This window comes from Varanus komodoensis, unplaced genomic scaffold, assembly GCF_004798865.1.
Source record: "Varanus komodoensis strain SLA01 unplaced genomic scaffold, ASM479886v1 scaffold134, whole genome shotgun sequence".
Classification (NCBI taxonomy): domain Eukaryota; kingdom Metazoa; phylum Chordata; class Lepidosauria; order Squamata; family Varanidae; genus Varanus; species Varanus komodoensis.
This window is the reverse complement of record NW_025335387.1, coordinates 99,217-116,276: the sequence shown is the minus strand read 5'-3', so window position 1 is coordinate 116,276 and position 17,060 is coordinate 99,217. Positions and strand designations below refer to the sequence as shown.

At 47.7% G+C, this 17,060-nt stretch overlaps 2 protein-coding genes across 9 annotated transcripts in view; one reads left to right on the top strand and one right to left on the bottom strand.

Moving 5' to 3' along the window:
- The window catches only part of COL18A1 (collagen type XVIII alpha 1 chain), a 199,717-nt gene extending 186,797 nt beyond the window's left edge, over positions 1–12,920 (top strand). For all 4 annotated transcript variants that reach the window (XM_044422718.1, XM_044422717.1, XM_044422716.1 and 1 more), the window contains 8 exons: positions 361–514; positions 630–709; positions 1,395–1,523; positions 3,242–3,277; positions 3,792–4,091; positions 6,059–6,256; positions 9,797–9,912; positions 10,465–12,920. In XM_044422718.1, coding sequence (XP_044278653.1) covers positions 361–514; positions 630–709; positions 1,395–1,523; positions 3,242–3,277; positions 3,792–4,091; positions 6,059–6,256; positions 9,797–9,912; positions 10,465–10,678 — 1,227 coding nt within the window. In that variant the 3' untranslated portion in view covers positions 10,679–12,920. The remainder of the gene's footprint in view (positions 1–360; positions 515–629; positions 710–1,394; positions 1,524–3,241; positions 3,278–3,791; positions 4,092–6,058; positions 6,257–9,796; positions 9,913–10,464) is intronic.
- The window catches only part of SLC19A1 (solute carrier family 19 member 1), a 45,125-nt gene continuing 39,206 nt past the window's right edge, over positions 11,142–17,060 (bottom strand). For all 5 annotated transcript variants that reach the window (XM_044422721.1, XM_044422722.1, XM_044422720.1 and 2 more), the window contains exons 5-6: positions 16,029–16,170; positions 11,142–14,290 (exon numbers count right to left, since the gene is read on the bottom strand). In XM_044422721.1, the coding sequence (XP_044278656.1) occupies positions 14,102–14,290; positions 16,029–16,170 (331 nt within the window). In that variant the 3' untranslated portion in view covers positions 11,142–14,101. The remainder of the gene's footprint in view (positions 14,291–16,028; positions 16,171–17,060) is intronic.

The window sequence follows — 17,060 nt, the reverse complement described above, 5'->3', positions numbered from 1 at the left end:
ATGCAAAGCATGTGCTCTGTTGCTGAGGAGCGGCGCCTCCAGGGGAGCCTAGAAAAGGGGAAGGTATATTTTTTATTATTATTATTATTATAACATTTCTGTGCCGCCCCTTGCCGAAACCCCCTTGCCGAAACCTTGCCGAAACCCTTGCCGAATTTTGAAGTGGAGGAGTCAAAGAGCAGGACCTGGGCGGTGGTGGGAGCATTTAGACTATGCATTTGACTTTTATCCAAGCAATTAATTATATTCATTCTGAGTGCTGGTGGGTCGGGGTGATAGGTTTGGGCCAAGAGCTGCACTATTCACCCTGTAGTTGATTCCTGTTTGGTGGTTCTGTTAATGTGTTCCTTGTTTTATCAGGGCTCTAAAGGAGACAGTATTAGGGGTCCACCTGGCCCTCCAGGACCCCAAGGACCTCCTGGGGCAGGATATGAGGGACGCCCCGGGATCCCCGGCCCCCCTGGTCCACCTGGCCCTCCAGGACCACCTTCTTTTCCAGGAGCCCATAGGCAATGTGAGTGCTGCTCTTCAAAACTGTTTCCAGCTGCCCTTCCTTTTAGCGTTGGGTCAGTAACACAGCAGTCTGTGCAGACTCGCATGGTTTAACTCCAGTTTTGTTTCCTTTCCAGCCATTGGGATTCCTGGGCCACCAGGGCCACCGGGGCCACCAGGGCCACCAGGCGTTAGTGATAGATCTCCCTCTTCCGGGGTAAGACAATAGACCGGTTGCCACACACATAAGGCAACCCGTGTGAATGCCAGCGGTTGTGGGCTTGGGTGGAAGTTGGGAAGACACTAAATTTCTCTAAGCGGCCCTGATCCCTCACAGGCTCTCTCAACTGTAGAATTAGCTTATTGGTTAGAGGTTGTGGTGGACAAGATGTTGGTGGAAGCGGCATCTCCAGCCATTGGCAAAATACTCCAGCATGGCTCTGAAGCATAAGTAGTCATTGCTATGCTGAATTCCTGGAAATTCCTCCAGATGATCATTGGGCAGTACATAAGAACAGCTTAAGGGTGGTGACCAGCAAGTATGGCTCTGGCCTCTGTCATTTGTCCAGCATATCTGATAGTGACCAGTTTTAGTGAAGGAATTTATATGTGATGAAAGATGCCATATGATTAAAGCAAGAGCTGTCAATGTGGCAGCAGGATACGGAGCATGCGAAGCAAGCCAGGCACCATTCAGTTGCAGGAGTGGCCAAAGAATGGGGCTGTGCCCAGACAGGGATTGAAAGCCAAGCCAGCTGTTTGAGGGGCTCTCTGTGCCTACGTTGGAGCGTCACTGCTTATCGGCAAAGCCTGCAGGTTGCGATACACACAGTTTTAACACTCAGTCAAAGCCTAGCAATTGAATAGAGACCAAGGTGCCCTTTTCTGCTTTTTCCCGACAGCTGCGGATCTTGCCAACCTACCAGAGCATGATAGGCAGAGCTCATGAAGTGCCCGAAGGGCAGCTTGTTTTCATCCCTGAGAGAGAAGAGCTCTACATCCGCGTCCGCAGTGGTTTCAAGAAGATTCTCGTGAGTGCCCTGCAGCAGCGTTGGGCGCAAGGGTTCATGTGGGCAGTTAACTTGGAAAATGGGCTCTTTTTGCAGGTCAAAGACAGATGGTCAGGTTAATACAGAATTAGATGGTTACTAAATGCATGCAGAGTGCTGGAAGTGCCCTCCCTGTTGATTTAGAATGGGTTTGCTTAACATGAGCTAGATGGGACTTGATTTATATTGGGTTCATTTCCTTAATTTCACAGTCTAGCCAATTCTCAGCATCCAGCCTCCCTCCTTATAACCTCTTTGCGAAGCCCACTGTTACTCAGTGAGACTGAGAAAGCCCCCAGTCTCCAGAAGCCCCGGGTCACTGGTAGTGCTGTGCCCTGTCACTGAAGAACCGGCTGCAACTCTTTCTTAATGGTTGTCACTGCTAGATAAGTGAGAGCAGAAACGGGGGTGAGCTCATTACGAGCCAAGCCCAAACTCTTAGGATCAACTTATAGTTAGCCCAGAAGTTCTGAGCTTGAGACGTACATCGTTCAAATTCTTTCAAGTTCCAAGCTGCAGCTGCATCAGTACTTTTTGTGTGTCAGAGGGCCTCTGTTTATTTCTTACCAACATCTATAGACCTCCTTATTTGTAAAAAAGCCAGCAAAGCTTATAATTGACAGACACCAGCCACAGCGTAACTTCTGAGGGCACAATCCAAGGCAGGCTGAGACACTAAAAAGGCCTCCAGTGAGCCATGCTGGCTGGGGAATGCATCTTCTGTGTAAACCAGGAGAGGATTGCATCCTTCATAAAGATCTCTATCTGAAGACCGTAGGTGATAGAAAATTCACTCCTCCCTTAAAAGATTGTTCCCAATAGTAAAAATGTAGTATATCTAGTATTATCCCTTTCGTCTGTTGTGTTCTTACTCAGAGATGCCACTGTTTTCATTTGCCCAGGGAGTGGCTGGGTATTGTTCTAGGATACCAGGCAATTCACCCATTAATGGTTTAGATATGCATGTAACTAAGGTTACACGTCATTCCTCAAACTTGGGTTGCCCATAATAGCGCACTGGAGGGTCTTTCAGTAAGCCCATGAGTAGCTGTTGATTTTAGGGTGGCACCTTGTCTGGTTTACCCAAGTATGACATTCTGCTTTAAGTCTTTACTGGAAGCTCTCATTTCATGAAGAGTTGATCTGAGACATTCTTTGCAGAACCTTCTTTCCCTTCCCATCCCAACTCAGCTCAAAATAATTAAGAAGCTATTGGCAGCTGTTATTGTCTCATTCTTTGCTGAATTAGCTGTGAAATAAAGGGATAGACCACGTGCTCTAAAAGTGAGACTTTATTGCAGAAGTGTGACAAGAACTGTGGTGTTCAGTAGCCATAATTCTGATAAATGGGGACTGTAGCATCTAAGCAGTTTTGACCTATTTTGTCAGACGAAAGAGCATCCTGGCAAATTTTCTCCCCCTTCTAGAATTCCCTAAGTTAATTAGGATTTCAAAATGCCAAAATACATCCTGGAAGTAACAAAAACTGTGTCTCGGTGTGGTGCAACACAGCGGTTGCAGCAGCATTTTGCACTGTGGGCTGGGAGTCCTCTAGTTCCAATTGTTCCTCCGCTGCAGTTTTAGGCAAGTCTTTCGACCATCTGTGAGGTGGGGATAATCACGCCAACTTCTTAGAGATGCTACCAAAATAGCAAAGAACACTGTACAAATGCTAAATTACGTTACTGGTTTAATTTCAGCTCGAGGAAAAAGTGAGCCTCTCTGGCCCTGGGCTGGTAAGTGAGATCCCATTATCTGGCATGGTTCCCCAGGTGAGGTATATTATGGGGCATTATAAACCTGCTCGGGTTGTTGTGTTGCAGGAATTTTCATTATTCCTCTATCATTTTTTAAATGTTGAATTTCAGTACTTATGAGAGGCGTGCCCACATGTGGCCTCATGGATGGATCAAAGCAGTGGATCAGAGGGAGGGCAACTTGAATGATTGTAAAGCACCCAGAGAGCCCCCTGGGCTGTTGGGGTGGTATATAAATGCAATAAATGAATAATAAATACATAAAATGATCAGCTCACAGTGGGCCAGTAAGGACTGAGGACCACCGGTGAGGGGTTTTACTGATGGAACATGTGCTGATCGTTCAAGACTGGGATGCGCATGTAGCAGCACTGGCAATGGAGCCAGACTGCATGACAGGCAGCAGAAAATGTGGATTTTTTCGGCTCTTGGGCAGCAGACAACATATGGAAGTGCTCAGGTGGCCTGGGGATGATTCCGCATTCCCTTCCAGGACAACGAGGTGCATGAAAGGTTTTCCAGCGTCCACTACTCGCATGGCGGCACGGCGGCCTCGGGATCCCCACGCTTCGTCCAGCCGCATTTGCCTGTGCATTCGCACCGAGAATACAGCACTTACTCCACTGCCAGGCCCTGGAGAGGGGACGACAGCATCGCCAGCCAGCACCGCCTCCCCGAGCAGCCCCGCCAGGGAGCACAGCGCCACCAGGAGTCCCTGAACAGCCTGCTGCTTAACGGCCGCCAGCCCGAGGCGGCTCCCTCTGCTCACACGCACCACGATTTCCAGCCTGCTGTGAGTTCTCTACACATTGTTCGGGTGGCGGCGGCAGCATTCCTGCTGCTCAAAGTGTTGCCTTGGCGGCTGTCTCAATGGGCAGCACAGAAGGAGATTTAGGGTGGTATTGGATGAGCACTTGGCTCCAATTCCACAATAGAAACTGGTGATTATGGTAGACGATACACCCCCGCCACCCCCCAGAGACTGGCAGATGACAGGAAGAACCAGTGGGGCCCACTTTAGCTACTGCGTGGGGTAGCACATGGTGCATTTGGATCAGAACCGCAAAAGCACATTGTGGGGGTGAGGCTTTGCCATGTGGGGGAGTGCATGTGCGCGTGTCCCTGGATCTGCTCCTCAGGCAGGCACAGGGAACTACGCAAGCCAGCTATGGCTTGCTCTTCTTGTCTCTTTTCCCCAGCCTCATCCATGCAAATTAATCTTTAGCTGCTTTTGCCTTGGCTCTGAGATATTTAGTATATTTTTGAAAAGAGTGCCATGGCTTTCAACTGAAGCAGGTAACAAGGAAGCTAAGAGAATGAATTAGAAACAAATTAAAGCACATACACACAGCCTCACATACAATGAAGTCACAATAGAAGGAAACCTCAGGAATAACTTCCATTGTTACAAGCTGGGGAAACAGAGGAAACATGGAAGGTGCCTGCTGTTGGGAGTAAGAGGGATGGGGTGCCCCCACGGACTGCTGCCTGCATTCCAGATGATTCAGAATTAGAATGTGAAACATATTTCAGCGAGATTGGGGAGGATGGGCAAGATTCTGAGATGGAGGAGGAGGAGGAGGAGATTATCTCACGGCCGGGAGCTTTGCTGAACCAAGCAGTTCTTGGGAATGACCAGGATGTACAGCCAGTGGGAGGGGTCTCTGAGGATGAGGAATTCTGAGACACAAACCAGCCCCACCCCCAGTGAGGCATCAGCAGAGGTGGAAGGCCCAACTGAGTGTGCAGTGCATGGAGAGGAGGCGTGCTTGCCTTCGGAGAGGCCCTCCTGATAGGCTGGAGCCTGAGCATGTTCGTAAGGAGAGTTCTTGGAGGTAAACACTGGATTGGGTTCAGCAAACAACTCTGTGCATGCTCAGAGATCCATTCTAAGTGATTTATACTTGGGACCAACAAAGAAAGTTTGCTATGGAAATGGTCTGTGGCTGGACTGTGCAAAGGAGGAGCCTCATCTCAGGACACCTGCTGTTTTTCATCCCTGCAGCGGCACGAAGAGTATCTTTGCATAAGCTCAGACCAAGCTGGTCCCAGTGGCAGGGTGGAGACTTGTTTGTGGCTGCTGGCTTGTTTGCTGGGGCACAGCAGTGTGTCCACCAGCTGAGCCTGCAGTCCAGCCTTCTCTGGGATGACCCAGTGGCCAGTCTGAGTATCCAGAGCAGACCCTAGACAACGATAGACCTCGCCATCTAGGTGGAACGGGTGCAGGCAGGTATTTGCGTTTAATCCCACTGCTCCTGCGAGGAAGTCAAGATGATGTACATGGCCTCTCCCTACCCGTGTTCGATCTTTGCAAGAGCCCCGTTAGGCTGACAGATAGCGATGGGCCAAGGTCACCCAGTGGGTCTGTCTCATGGCTTAGGGAGGATTTGAATTGAGGCTGCCCTGGCGCTGGCCCTGGCCAAACAGTTTGACTGCAGCACCATTCCGGCTGCCTTGCGGATGTCACTGCAGGAGAGGCCGGCCTTTCCTGCAACGTTCCACTAGCCGGCCCTGAGCCGAGCAACAGGGCCGGCTTCCGCTCGCTTGGCAGGGCTGGTTGCTGCACAGCGGGACCCGGCTGAGGCGTGGTGGGACCAGAGCCCGGCTGCCCCCTGCTTGCCGGAGGGTGGTGACCGCACTGCCTCCACATTGCATCTCCGTGCCTCTGTCGCCTCCCTTGTGAAAACAGCACTTGATGGCTCCGTGGAATAGCGACGGCAGGGCCTGCTCCCTCACATGGCCTCCTTCGTCCTTTGACAGCTGCACCTGATAGCTCTGAACGCTCCCCTGAGCGGCAGCATGCGTGGCATCCGAGGAGCGGACTTCCAGTGCTTCCAGCAAGCCCGGGAGGTTGGCCTGACAGGCACCTTCCGAGCTTTCCTCTCCTCCCGGCTGCAGGACCTCTACAGCATCGTGCGCAGAGCGGACAGGAGCACCGTGCCGATCGTCAATCTCAGGGTACGTCTGCAGTCCGGGGCCGGGCAAATAGACCCTTACGACAGGGAAGGCTTATAAGAGCTTCAGTAGCACCTCTTGGCAGGTACCCGGTGTGAATGGAGGGCTTTGGTTGTGCTTCCAGAATTTCACTTCTTGAGGCTGGTATGTGACAGCAGAAGTTGCTGGAGCGGGGGGTAAGTGCAAGGCAGCATCCCTGCCTTCACCGTCTTCCACAGAGTCGTGTCTCATAGCCTTTTCCAAAGGCACTGAAGTGGGACAGCCTCCCAAAAGGTGGAAAAGGAGGGTCCAGGCAAGTAAGCTCAATGTCTGTATCTGGAAAGGCTCTGGTACAAATCATTAAGTAATTCTTGTGTGAACATTTCGAGGGACATATTTGGATCCCACAGAGCCAGCAGGGGTTTCTCAAGAAGCAGTCATGGCAAGTCTCTCTCTCTCTCTCTCCCCCTCCCCCATCCTCCTTCCTTCCATTCTCTCTCTCCGTCTCTTGCTTACTCACTAGATCAGGGGAAAGCTGTGCTCACGGTGTATCTTCATTTTAGCAAAGCTTTCAACAAGGCTGCCATGATGCTCTTGTTGGCAGGCCGGTGGGATGCGAGCTGGACAGTGCTACTGTCAGAGGGGTAGCTGGCTGGTTGATGGGCTGCACTCAGAGTGCTCAGCAACAGCTCCTCGTCAGCCTGGAGGGAAGTGGCAAGTGAGGTGCCCCCTTGAAGCGACCACAACTGGGTCACTTGTTCTTTCTTCACCCCCCGATTGTGCGCCTGTTTCTGTGGTGAGGGTGGGCGCGCTGTGACATCTTCCCCTTATCCATGCAACTCTCTTGCATAGTAAAAGGAAACGTATGCAGATTTCAGGGCTGAGAAGTAAACTAAAGAGACACCTGTGCTATAGTTCCTCGCCATCTATACCGCACCCTTGAAATCTCTGTGCATTTGCTCTTCATGTATTCCTCAGTCTTGAAATCGAGCTGTATTTCCCTGTACAAGCAGAATGCACAAACTTTTAAGCCTGTAGAGGTGGCAGAACAGGACAGATCAAATGGGGAACTCCCCTCCATGTGGCCCTGCTCACAATGCCCCACTCAGCTGCCTTCCCAGAGGGTCTGACTGTACAGTTGTCATGAAACTTTTCTTTTCTTTTCTTTTCTTTTAAACTTTTATAACTTCTTTTATATCGTTTATATTTTTTATTTATTTTATATTATTAATTTTAATTTTATATTGTTATTTTTATATTGTATTGAATTTTATTGTGTTGTAAGCCGCCCCGAGGCTTCAGCAAGGGGCGGCATAGAAATGATATAATAATAATAATAATAATAATAATAATAATAATAATAATAATAATAAACTAAAAAAAGAGCCACAGAAAGGAGGGGTGGCAGCAGCAGTGGCTTTAGGATCTCCCTTTTCTGGGTACGTATGGAACACAGAGAAGTGTTGCAAAGACGGAAGGCACTGAAAAGGGTCGTTCAGCAGTAGAAATTAAGAGGGTTTATTGGCCAAGGGGAAAATCTTAAGCCCATCCCCTTTCAGTGCACCTGCTCTGTTGCCACTTCCCTTTGTGCTTTGGTGCTTTCCAAGAGGTGCCATGCTGGTGCTTTCCTGTAGCAACTGACAATTTTCAGCCAGTTGGAGAGTAGCCTGTCTGTAGTCCTTGGTTAATCTGTTAGTATTTGACAGCTGAAACGGACAGGAGCATTGGCTAGCACTGAAAGTTGAGACAGTGAAATGGTGCAACTATAAAAGCTGACTGAAAAAACCATACTCAAAACAAAAATGTGATGACATCTGTGCGTTCTGAGGGCCAGAATGGGGGAAAATGGCCCCAGTTGTGCTGTTTTTAAACTCTAAAAGAAAAAGAGATATGGCTGAAAAGGGGTCATGATCAGAGCAGGAAGGGGGAGAAAAGATGGGTTGTTCTGTGAGAGACCCTGGGATACCACCTGGAAAACAGAGAGAAAACAACCCATGGTGAGCCTGATCGTATGTTAGGCACACCATGGGTTGTTGCATAAACAGCCCACATTGTGTAGCTAACTCACTAGGTTGGTTGCTTTATTGTGTGATCTTGCCCACAGAGTGGAATAGCCAAAGACTAAAATTATCTTCAAGATGGTAGTTTTGCATTTAAGTAGAAAGCATCCATTTCACAAATACAAAACGCTTGCTATATAGCGGCAGTGGGCAAACTGACACGAGCTGTATGCGGCTCTTTTATTTTGTGGTTCGCCGATTGCTACCTGCTGCCACCCACTTGCAACTCTCAAGCATCTGACATTTACCATAAGTGGCTCTTCTGTTGAGGAAGTCTGGCAACCCTGGTATATAGCATGATAACAAGGCACATTAGAAGGCTCCTGGGGTGATTGTAGAGTCATCAACAACTAAACAGCCAGTTCAAGTCTGAATTGCATCCTCAGATGTATACTGTCCAGATCACAAAAATGCTTGCTTCTGCTATAACCTGTCTTGTCCACATCTCAACTGGAATACTTTGTTAGGTCTGGCACTGTGGTTTAAAGGTAGACTGGAACATACTCAGAGGAAGGTGATAAAGATAGTAATGAGTCTGGAAATTAAGTCTTATGAGGAAAGGTTACAAGAGCTGAGTATGTTTAACCCAAAGAAGAGAGAATAGGCCATATTAATAAGCAATATGATAGCCATCTTGAGATATCTGAAGGACTGTAATATAGATGATGGGAGATTTTTCTTCCTCCTCCTTGGCAAGTGGGTGGCCGGGAGTCCAACAGGAAAGCTCCAAACAGGAAGTAAACCAACAAACTCAAATTACAAGAAAATTGATTCATACCAAATATTAGGAAGAACTTCCCAGAAGTTGTTCAGCAGGGGAACAGCCTGCAAAGGTTAGATGGTCATTGGGGCGATAGCAATGTTGGATTTCCTGCATTCTGAATCCAAAATGTGTGAGCGTTTTAAAGATAGTTCATGTTAAAGCTAAGAGATCTTTAGCAAAACTGATTCAACTGTACAATTAACATGGCAAATAAAATGCAGTTCTGAGAAGTGTAGAGTGCAACAGTTAGTTTTCTGTTTATACCCCGATTTTCTGTGAGACACCCAAAGTGGATTACAATAAAACAGTGCATATATTCCCAACTATTTATACTTACTGTATAGGTGCCTTTTCTGCTCAGGAAGTCACCTCACTCAAAGCCCTAGCTCTGTGTATATCATTTTTAAAAGATTACACAAAAAGTTGGAGACTGGTTGTAGAAACAATAACAAAAGCACTGCAGATAATCTGATACTTTACCGATTATTTCCAAAAGGATTCAAGGAGCTACTTTATATGGAGTTAGAATACTTAAGGATTGATCTTTACTGGAGAGCCTTTCAGTAGAGACCACAAGGACTGGACCTGGGATCTTGACACACAAGGCATGGGCCTTACCAGTTTGTGGGCCTTGTAATGAGAAGGACGGATTTTCTCACATCAGAGGAAAGTAATGATAAGCAAAGATGTTCTTGGAGAAATGCTTCTGCAACTCTCCTGCCCTTTCCCATTCCTTTCCAGGATGAAGTGCTCTTTAATAATTGGGAGAACCTCTTCTCAGGCTCTGAGGCATCATTTAGAACTGGGGCTCACATCCTCTCCTTCGATGGAAGGGACGTTCTGAGAGACTCGGCATGGTAGGTGGAAAGTTAATGATTGCCCATAGATGGGAGATCTAGGAATGTGCCTTGGCTGCATGTTTGCTATTCCTCCAGCTGGGCCTGGTCTCTCCATGGCCCCACAACTCCAAAGGCATCAAACAAGCATCTCTCCTTTGCCTCATCTTTGTAAATAAATGTCTCCACAGGTACCAGATTATATTGTTTTCACAGAGCTATGTGGCGTTTTTCTTGGAACGTATTTGGAACACTGAGATATTTGCATATTGCTTTGCCAGCTATTTTCTGGAACAGCACATTAGAAATATATGCATGGAGGTTTTTCTTCTTCCCCAGAGGCACATGTCTCTGATCAATCTGTTAGCAGGCTGTAGGCTCTTCTCTTGCCCAGGAGATTCGGTTGAACCCTCTTACCCTTAGATGGCATGAATGGGTGCCCATAACTGTCGACACATTGGGCACAGCAAACCCTGTGACCAACGCGAGGTGCCTTTGCCTTGGGGGCACAGTTGCCAGCAAAGAAGCAGGGCTCCTGTGTGAAGTGGTGCTAAATCTTCACATGCTTTCCAGGCCTCAGAAGTACGTGTGGCACGGCTCCGATTCCAAAGGACGGCGGCTAACAGAGAGCTATTGTGAAACATGGCGGACAGACGATGCTGTGGTGGCAGGCCAGGCCTCTTCACTGGCATCAGGCAAGCTCCTTGAGCAGAAGAGCAGCAGCTGCAAGAATGCCTTCATAGTCCTGTGCATCGAAAACAGCTTCATGACTTCTTCCCAAAAATAAAAGCCGCACACAACCGAAAGCGCTGACTGCAAGCAGAGGATGGGAACCCAGACATTTCTCTTAAGGAATGGGGAGCGGGCCGCGGTTCCCCCACCCGTCCCCAGTCAGGATTGTGTGTCCAGCCAGCTCCATAATATACCGATCAAGCAGATGCATGAGTGAAAGCCAAAGAGTGTCTTCCTACGATGTCCAGGGCAGATCTGGTGCTGAATGTTTGTGTGTGTTTCCTCCTGGCATGGCTGCTGCAAGCAATGCATGCCCACCTGAGGGGGTGGGGCAGAACAGGCTCCTGTGCAAGGCAATCTCCAGGCAAGTGTGGTACATGAAACGCTCTCACTCTCTTGCCTTAATCTTGCCTGCCTTTAACCCTTGGATTGCATTTTCATCCAGCTTCTCTGTTTGCCTTTTCCACTGCAAGCCAAACTACCCAGTTGCTCCTTGAAAAAAGAAAGCCGAGGCCAAGTAAGTGGTGTGCATCAGGAATGCTATTTATTGTGGTGGGCTAAACATAAGATGGCCGTCCAAAAGCAGAGAGGTGGTGACGGTGCTGCCGTTTGGGGTGAATTCTTGTGGGCACAGCCTGTAGCCATCTCTGCCCGCCAGGCCCTCTGGGCACAGCCTACCTTTAGATTGCGAGTATGGTGCTAATGACACAAACTTAGACAGCACTGGGCCACAGCCAAAGGTGTGTATAAACACTGAAGTGGTTTTTCTGTGGCTGCCCAGGGCAGCAGGAGGGACAAAATTCCTGCCTCTCCCTGCACCCCTGCCGTCAAGAGCCAGGAATCTGTCCTGCCGTTTGTCCCTCTGCAAATAATTGTTGGGGCTTGTTGAATAGCTGTTTTCCCCCAGCTCTGCCTGACACACTAGCAGGCTGAACTAGTTGCTGATGCCGTTCCATTCCTGGCTGTAGAAGCAAATAGCACTGTTCTTGTCATGGCCCAGTTGCAATTTCTGTTGCTGAATTTGCAGTATCCTCTGATAAGACATACCCAGGACTGTAAGATTAAGACCACAAGTATGCTTCTTTCCCACATACCTTTTGCCCTTTATCTAGCTCTGTAAGCTTCAGGTCAGCCATGCTAACAGCCTTATGTAAGATTTAATGCATTCTCCTTAGGGGCCGAGCGGAAGTAGAATTGAATCCAAAGTTTCCATGCATTCATTTTAAAGTGTTTTTAAACATTTCTCTTGTCTAGTCTTCTATCTTTTTACAGAAGAATGGATTGATGCTGAACTCCTGGAGTTCACATTAGTTTTCAGAACCCTAGAGCACACCTGCTGACACTCCTTGTCCTGCAGCTTGTTGGCAAGACACCACAGCTCCGTGGAGTTCATGCCGTGCACGCAGGAGGTCCTGGGTGGAAATCTTCACTCACAAGTATCTGATAACAGATAATGCGAACCAAGACACTGGAGAACCATTACCCCTTAAGCACAGGCAGTCAGGCTCCATGGGCCCTGAAGAAGCTGCCTTCCAGCAAGTAATGACTGTAATCTTCCATTTATAGTTCTCCCAAATCCTTACTGAATTTGTTTCAGGCCCCAAACCCCAGTTTGCATTTGCTCCCAAATCAGAGTTAGGAAAGACTTACCCCCTTCAAACCAACAGCCACCTCAACCCCACTCCTTTCAGTGCTACAGTAGGAGCCCCTCAGTCCAAGCTGTTCTCAGCTGCTGCACACACAACCGCGCTTTCAACGCATTAAGCAGGGAGGTGCCTGGCTCCGTGCTGCTGTTGCAGAGTCTGGAAAGGACAGCCTGCAGTACAGGCAGCTTAAGTCCAGTCCGGCTTTCCTCACTACCCAAAATCACAGCTATGCAGGGTCACAGCCCGTCAGCATTTAAGCCATCTTCAGGCCGGATGCACAGCAAAGCCAAGCCTTGAGGCCTTCCCTGCCTGTAGGCTCCAGCATGACTCAACCTCTGCCACTTCAAGGCAGAGGCTTGGGGCATCCCAGCTCTGTTTTGAACAGGAATGTATGAACATTTGAGTTGGATGTGAGAAAGAAAGGTGCTAAATTTCTATAGCTTTTTGGGGGGTTTGCTGTCAACACGAAATCTGTGCAAGTCACACAGTCTATTTCTGTCTACTGTATTTTGTGAAAAAATTGAATGCGAAAGTGAAAGAATTGAATGCAGTTTTTAAAGCCTGTGGATCTCTCTATCTTTGTCAGTTGTGTGTTGTGTTCTATAAACTGTTTTCTAAAAGCACTGAATAAAGGAAAGTATCCTCTTTTAATCTTCTCTTGAGCCTATGCATGAAAGTGTAGAGAGCTCCCTGTGTGGGTAGAGGGCTGAAATGCAATCTTGGCTCAGCTCAATCCTGAAGTATGGGAAGGAGGAAAAGGATACCTCCTGGCATGTGCAGCATGTCTTTCAAGTATTGCCTTTGGGAGCCAGTGGGGGAACAGGAAGCTTCTAATGCCAAAAGTTCTACATTACTTGCACCTCTTTAATTATGTCCACTGGATGTCTGGTCTAGAAAATCCATTTACTTCCTCTTTCTTGAAAGTAATACCAGACACATTCCAAGCTAGCTTAGAAACTTAATCAGCATTGACTGCACATGGTCAGCTGAACTCCTAATTCACCCTTTTCTCAAACACTGTTTGGCCTCAGTAAATATGCTCTTGGTCAGTCAGAATGGCTTGGAAATAATGGAGGAATAGGATTGGGGAGGCAAGGGAAAGAAGAGTAAGAATTGATTTTGGAGCAAAGCAAACAGCTGAGGCCTCAAAGGTGAGCTAAATCTGCAAGAGATCCTGGCATGACTCTCATTTCTCCCGTTTCTCCCAGTCATTGCCACCACCCAGCAGAACTGAGGGCTTGCTTTGGAGTGGCTGACCTCCCTCTCAAGAGCAGGATTTCTAGAGCAGGGAAGACTGGAAGCCTAAAAGGCAAACTTAAAGAATTAACTCTATTTTCTTGAAAAGGGGGAAATATTAACACAACTGAGTCCCAGCAGAATATAATCAGTATCAAATTTATAGGTATGCTTAATAAAAGGTTAATGTCTTAAAAGTGTTTGCATCTATCTTGATATGCTGGTTCATTTGCAGGCTAGAAGGGTGAATGTCCAAGTTTAAAATCATATCCTACAATCACTGGAGTGCCCAAGCATAATATTGGCAAATACCTCCATGAGGTGATGGTGCACACGGAAGAGCGTGTTCAGAGTACATGCCCAAGACTCAGAACAAGCAGGGAAACTGGTCTGCCAGAGGGAAACTGCCTGGTACCAACCCCTCCGTCAAACCAAGCAGGGCATTTCCCCTTCTTGGTCCCTGCAGTGTCATTGCACTCTGGAGATCAATGCTGCAAGGGCCCCTTAAGTGCTGATTGTCACAGGAGTTCCACTGATCACCTCCCAACTGGAAGTGCACAGGCTGGGTCTGTCTTTTCCTCCACCTGCTGTATCTCTCAGGCTTCAGAGCTAGCCTGCTCTGTGCACTTGCCCTTGCCAATGACTTCCTCAACCGGGCTGTTGAGCTCGTTGGCCGGTGCTGCCTCTTCAGTTTTCCGGCATACTTTGTGCCGCACTGCCACAATCATGGACGCCACAAAATATATCACAGCCAGGAGTGTGAAGTAGCCAAAGTAAACATAAAACTGGAAAACAAGAGCAGAGGAAAAGAGCGAGTCTTTAAATGAAAACAAACTGCAGAGCCTCGAATCATCCAAAATTGTGATTCATCAGCAGCCCATAGAAGCGCACAGGTGGAGTAAGAACATAAGAAGAGTCCTGCTAGATCAGGCCAAAGGCCCAGCTAGTCTGCCCCACACTGTGGCCAGCTGGATGCCCCTTGGGCATGAGGACAACAGCCTTCCATGCTTTCGTCCCACAGCATACCCTCTCTGAGCAGGGGCAGTTGGCTTAGTCCACTTCCACTCTGCCAACAGCAGGATTTCTATCTTGCCACCCTCTGTTGTGGCATCCTCCTCCCTCTCCCATGATCCTAGCACCTGGACTCATCCCATGAGGCTCATGGATGGATGGAAGAGTCAGGACAGATCAAGGAAGAACTTCTTCACACGATACATAGTTAAACAATAGGATTCATTTCCTATTTCCTGGAGAAGTCATGAAGGCCACCACAGTTTGAAAAGGGCCTGGGCAAAATTCATGAAGGAGAAAGCCATCAATGGCTACGAATCCCAATACCTCTACGCCACCTTCAGTAGCAGAGGCTGTGTGGCTAAGTACACTAGTTGTTGGGGAAGATGGGTGGGAGGGTGCTGCTACGTTCATGTCCTCCTTGTGGGGTTCTGCAGGCTCTCGTTGCTTGAGCAGAATACTGGGCTGGGTGAACCCTTGGTCAGATCCAGCACAGCTCATCTTCTGTTCTTAACTGAGGGGATGAATATGAAGCTGGAAGCGAGCCAAAGAGACCACTTGCTCTGCCGGCCTCATTGGTCAAGCCCAGCTACACTAATTGAAGCAAACGTTTTTCCATTTGCAGATTTCCATTGATTAAGATTTATACAGCAGTACACTGCCCATCTCTAATCTTTTCATGTGGCTTCTGTTAATTACAGGGCTCCGTGAAGCCCACCCTAACCATGTGCCAGTGAAGACAAGCCTTTTAAGAATGGATTAGGTTGGCTCTGCTTCCTTTCCAGAAATGCATATCCTTAAAGTTTGCAAGGTGGATGAAGTTTTTGTTGATAATGCAAGATCAATGAGCAAACGAACATTTTGCAGGAAGTTGCATGTTTGTTTGTTTTTTTAATAGTTATGTTAATTAAGCAGAACTTATGTAGCAACAAGTTCCACTAAGATTGTGGGACTGTTCAGGATCAAGCTTGATCTTGACACAAGCCTTTTATATTTGGGAAGAGGGTGGAAATTAGAACAGCAGAGAACAGAAATGTGGCTCATCAGAGCTGCTAGGCCTGTGCTCTTTGTTGGCCCTGCTTTCATCACAAAACTGAAATGTAAAACCCTGCTTGGGTCTACTGAGAGGTAAATTCCATTGTTTTTAATGGAGCTAACTTGCAAGCAAGTGTATATAGTACTGCATTATAGGCTGTGATGCTACTTTCACCTCTCATTGAACTCAAGGAGGCTCACTGAACTAGATAGGCACAGGTTGAGGCTGGTCATAAAATCCAAAGCAGCTTTGTGTATTCATGCAAAATGAAGTCACAAACAGCAAAGTAACTGCAACGGGTCATTGCTGAGAATTCCATCCTTCTCCTTGACCACCTGGGCCTCTTCCCTACCATGATTATTAATATGAACTTGCTCATCTAGTCATTGTGCAAATCCTGCCTAAGTCAGGATAAGGCAGCCAGGACTGCACAAGAGAGGCAGACCACAAACCTAGCATAAGCGTGTGATCCTCACCTGAGGATGGACTGAAAGAGCCAGGCCTCTCTTGTCGGTTATGATGACAGTGATGATGCTCTTGAGGATGGTGGCAAGCAAAGTGTTGATTCCAAACACCAAGGCACAGAGTTCTTTGGACAAGGAAGCAGCAATCTGGAAACTTCAGGCCAAAGAGAGAAAGGCAAGTCAATTCTGCTGGCAAGCCCAGAGAGGTACCAAGGGCATAAGGCAGGATTCAAGGTATGGACCAGCATCTCAGCTGGCACCCTGAAGCAGCTCTGCCTTGCAGCTGCTGGAGAGCTTTGCACACTGAAGCATGAAGGTGCTCCAGCAGCTTACCCTAACCCTGTATCCTGTGGACAAGTTGGGCTATAAAGCATATCATCCCCAGCCAGGTCATGAGAATTGTCCAATTCAGCTGGAAGCCACCAGGCTGAGGAAGGCTGGGTTGCAGCAATGCAACCAGCACAAGTAATTATGTGTTGGGCTTAGAAACCAGCTTGGAAGTAGGTCAGATGTGGGGGGAAGGTTTTGAAGAAATGAGCTTTACCATCACAAGGTAAACATATTTCAGGGGAAAATGCATTTAGCTGTTGGCCTGGAAGAGTATAGAAAAAACCACCTGACCCACTTCTTTGTGTTCGGCTAAAACTCCAGTCTCTATCCCCAACCCTCTGGAATTTCCAACAGATTAGTTCATACCATTCCAAGTATTCACAGCCAACACATTTTTCTAACTTATTAAAAGATTAAAAGCCTACAGTGACACATCTGCCATGGAGCCAGTCAGTTAGCTGTTCCTCTCAGTTCTGGCATCCTTACAAAAAAAAAAAAAAGATTACATGTTGTCAGGACAAACACCTCCTTTATTGATTTATTTATTAGATTTATATCCCACTTTTTTATTCTTTCAAGGAAAGCTGCGGTAGTAGGAAGTCCTATCCTTTGCATTGGTATAGATCACTGTATGGCAGACATCAGACAACCCCTTTCCCCCTGCTGAAATAGTGAGGCATACAGTCTGTTTCCAAATCTGCTGAGAGTCTGGTG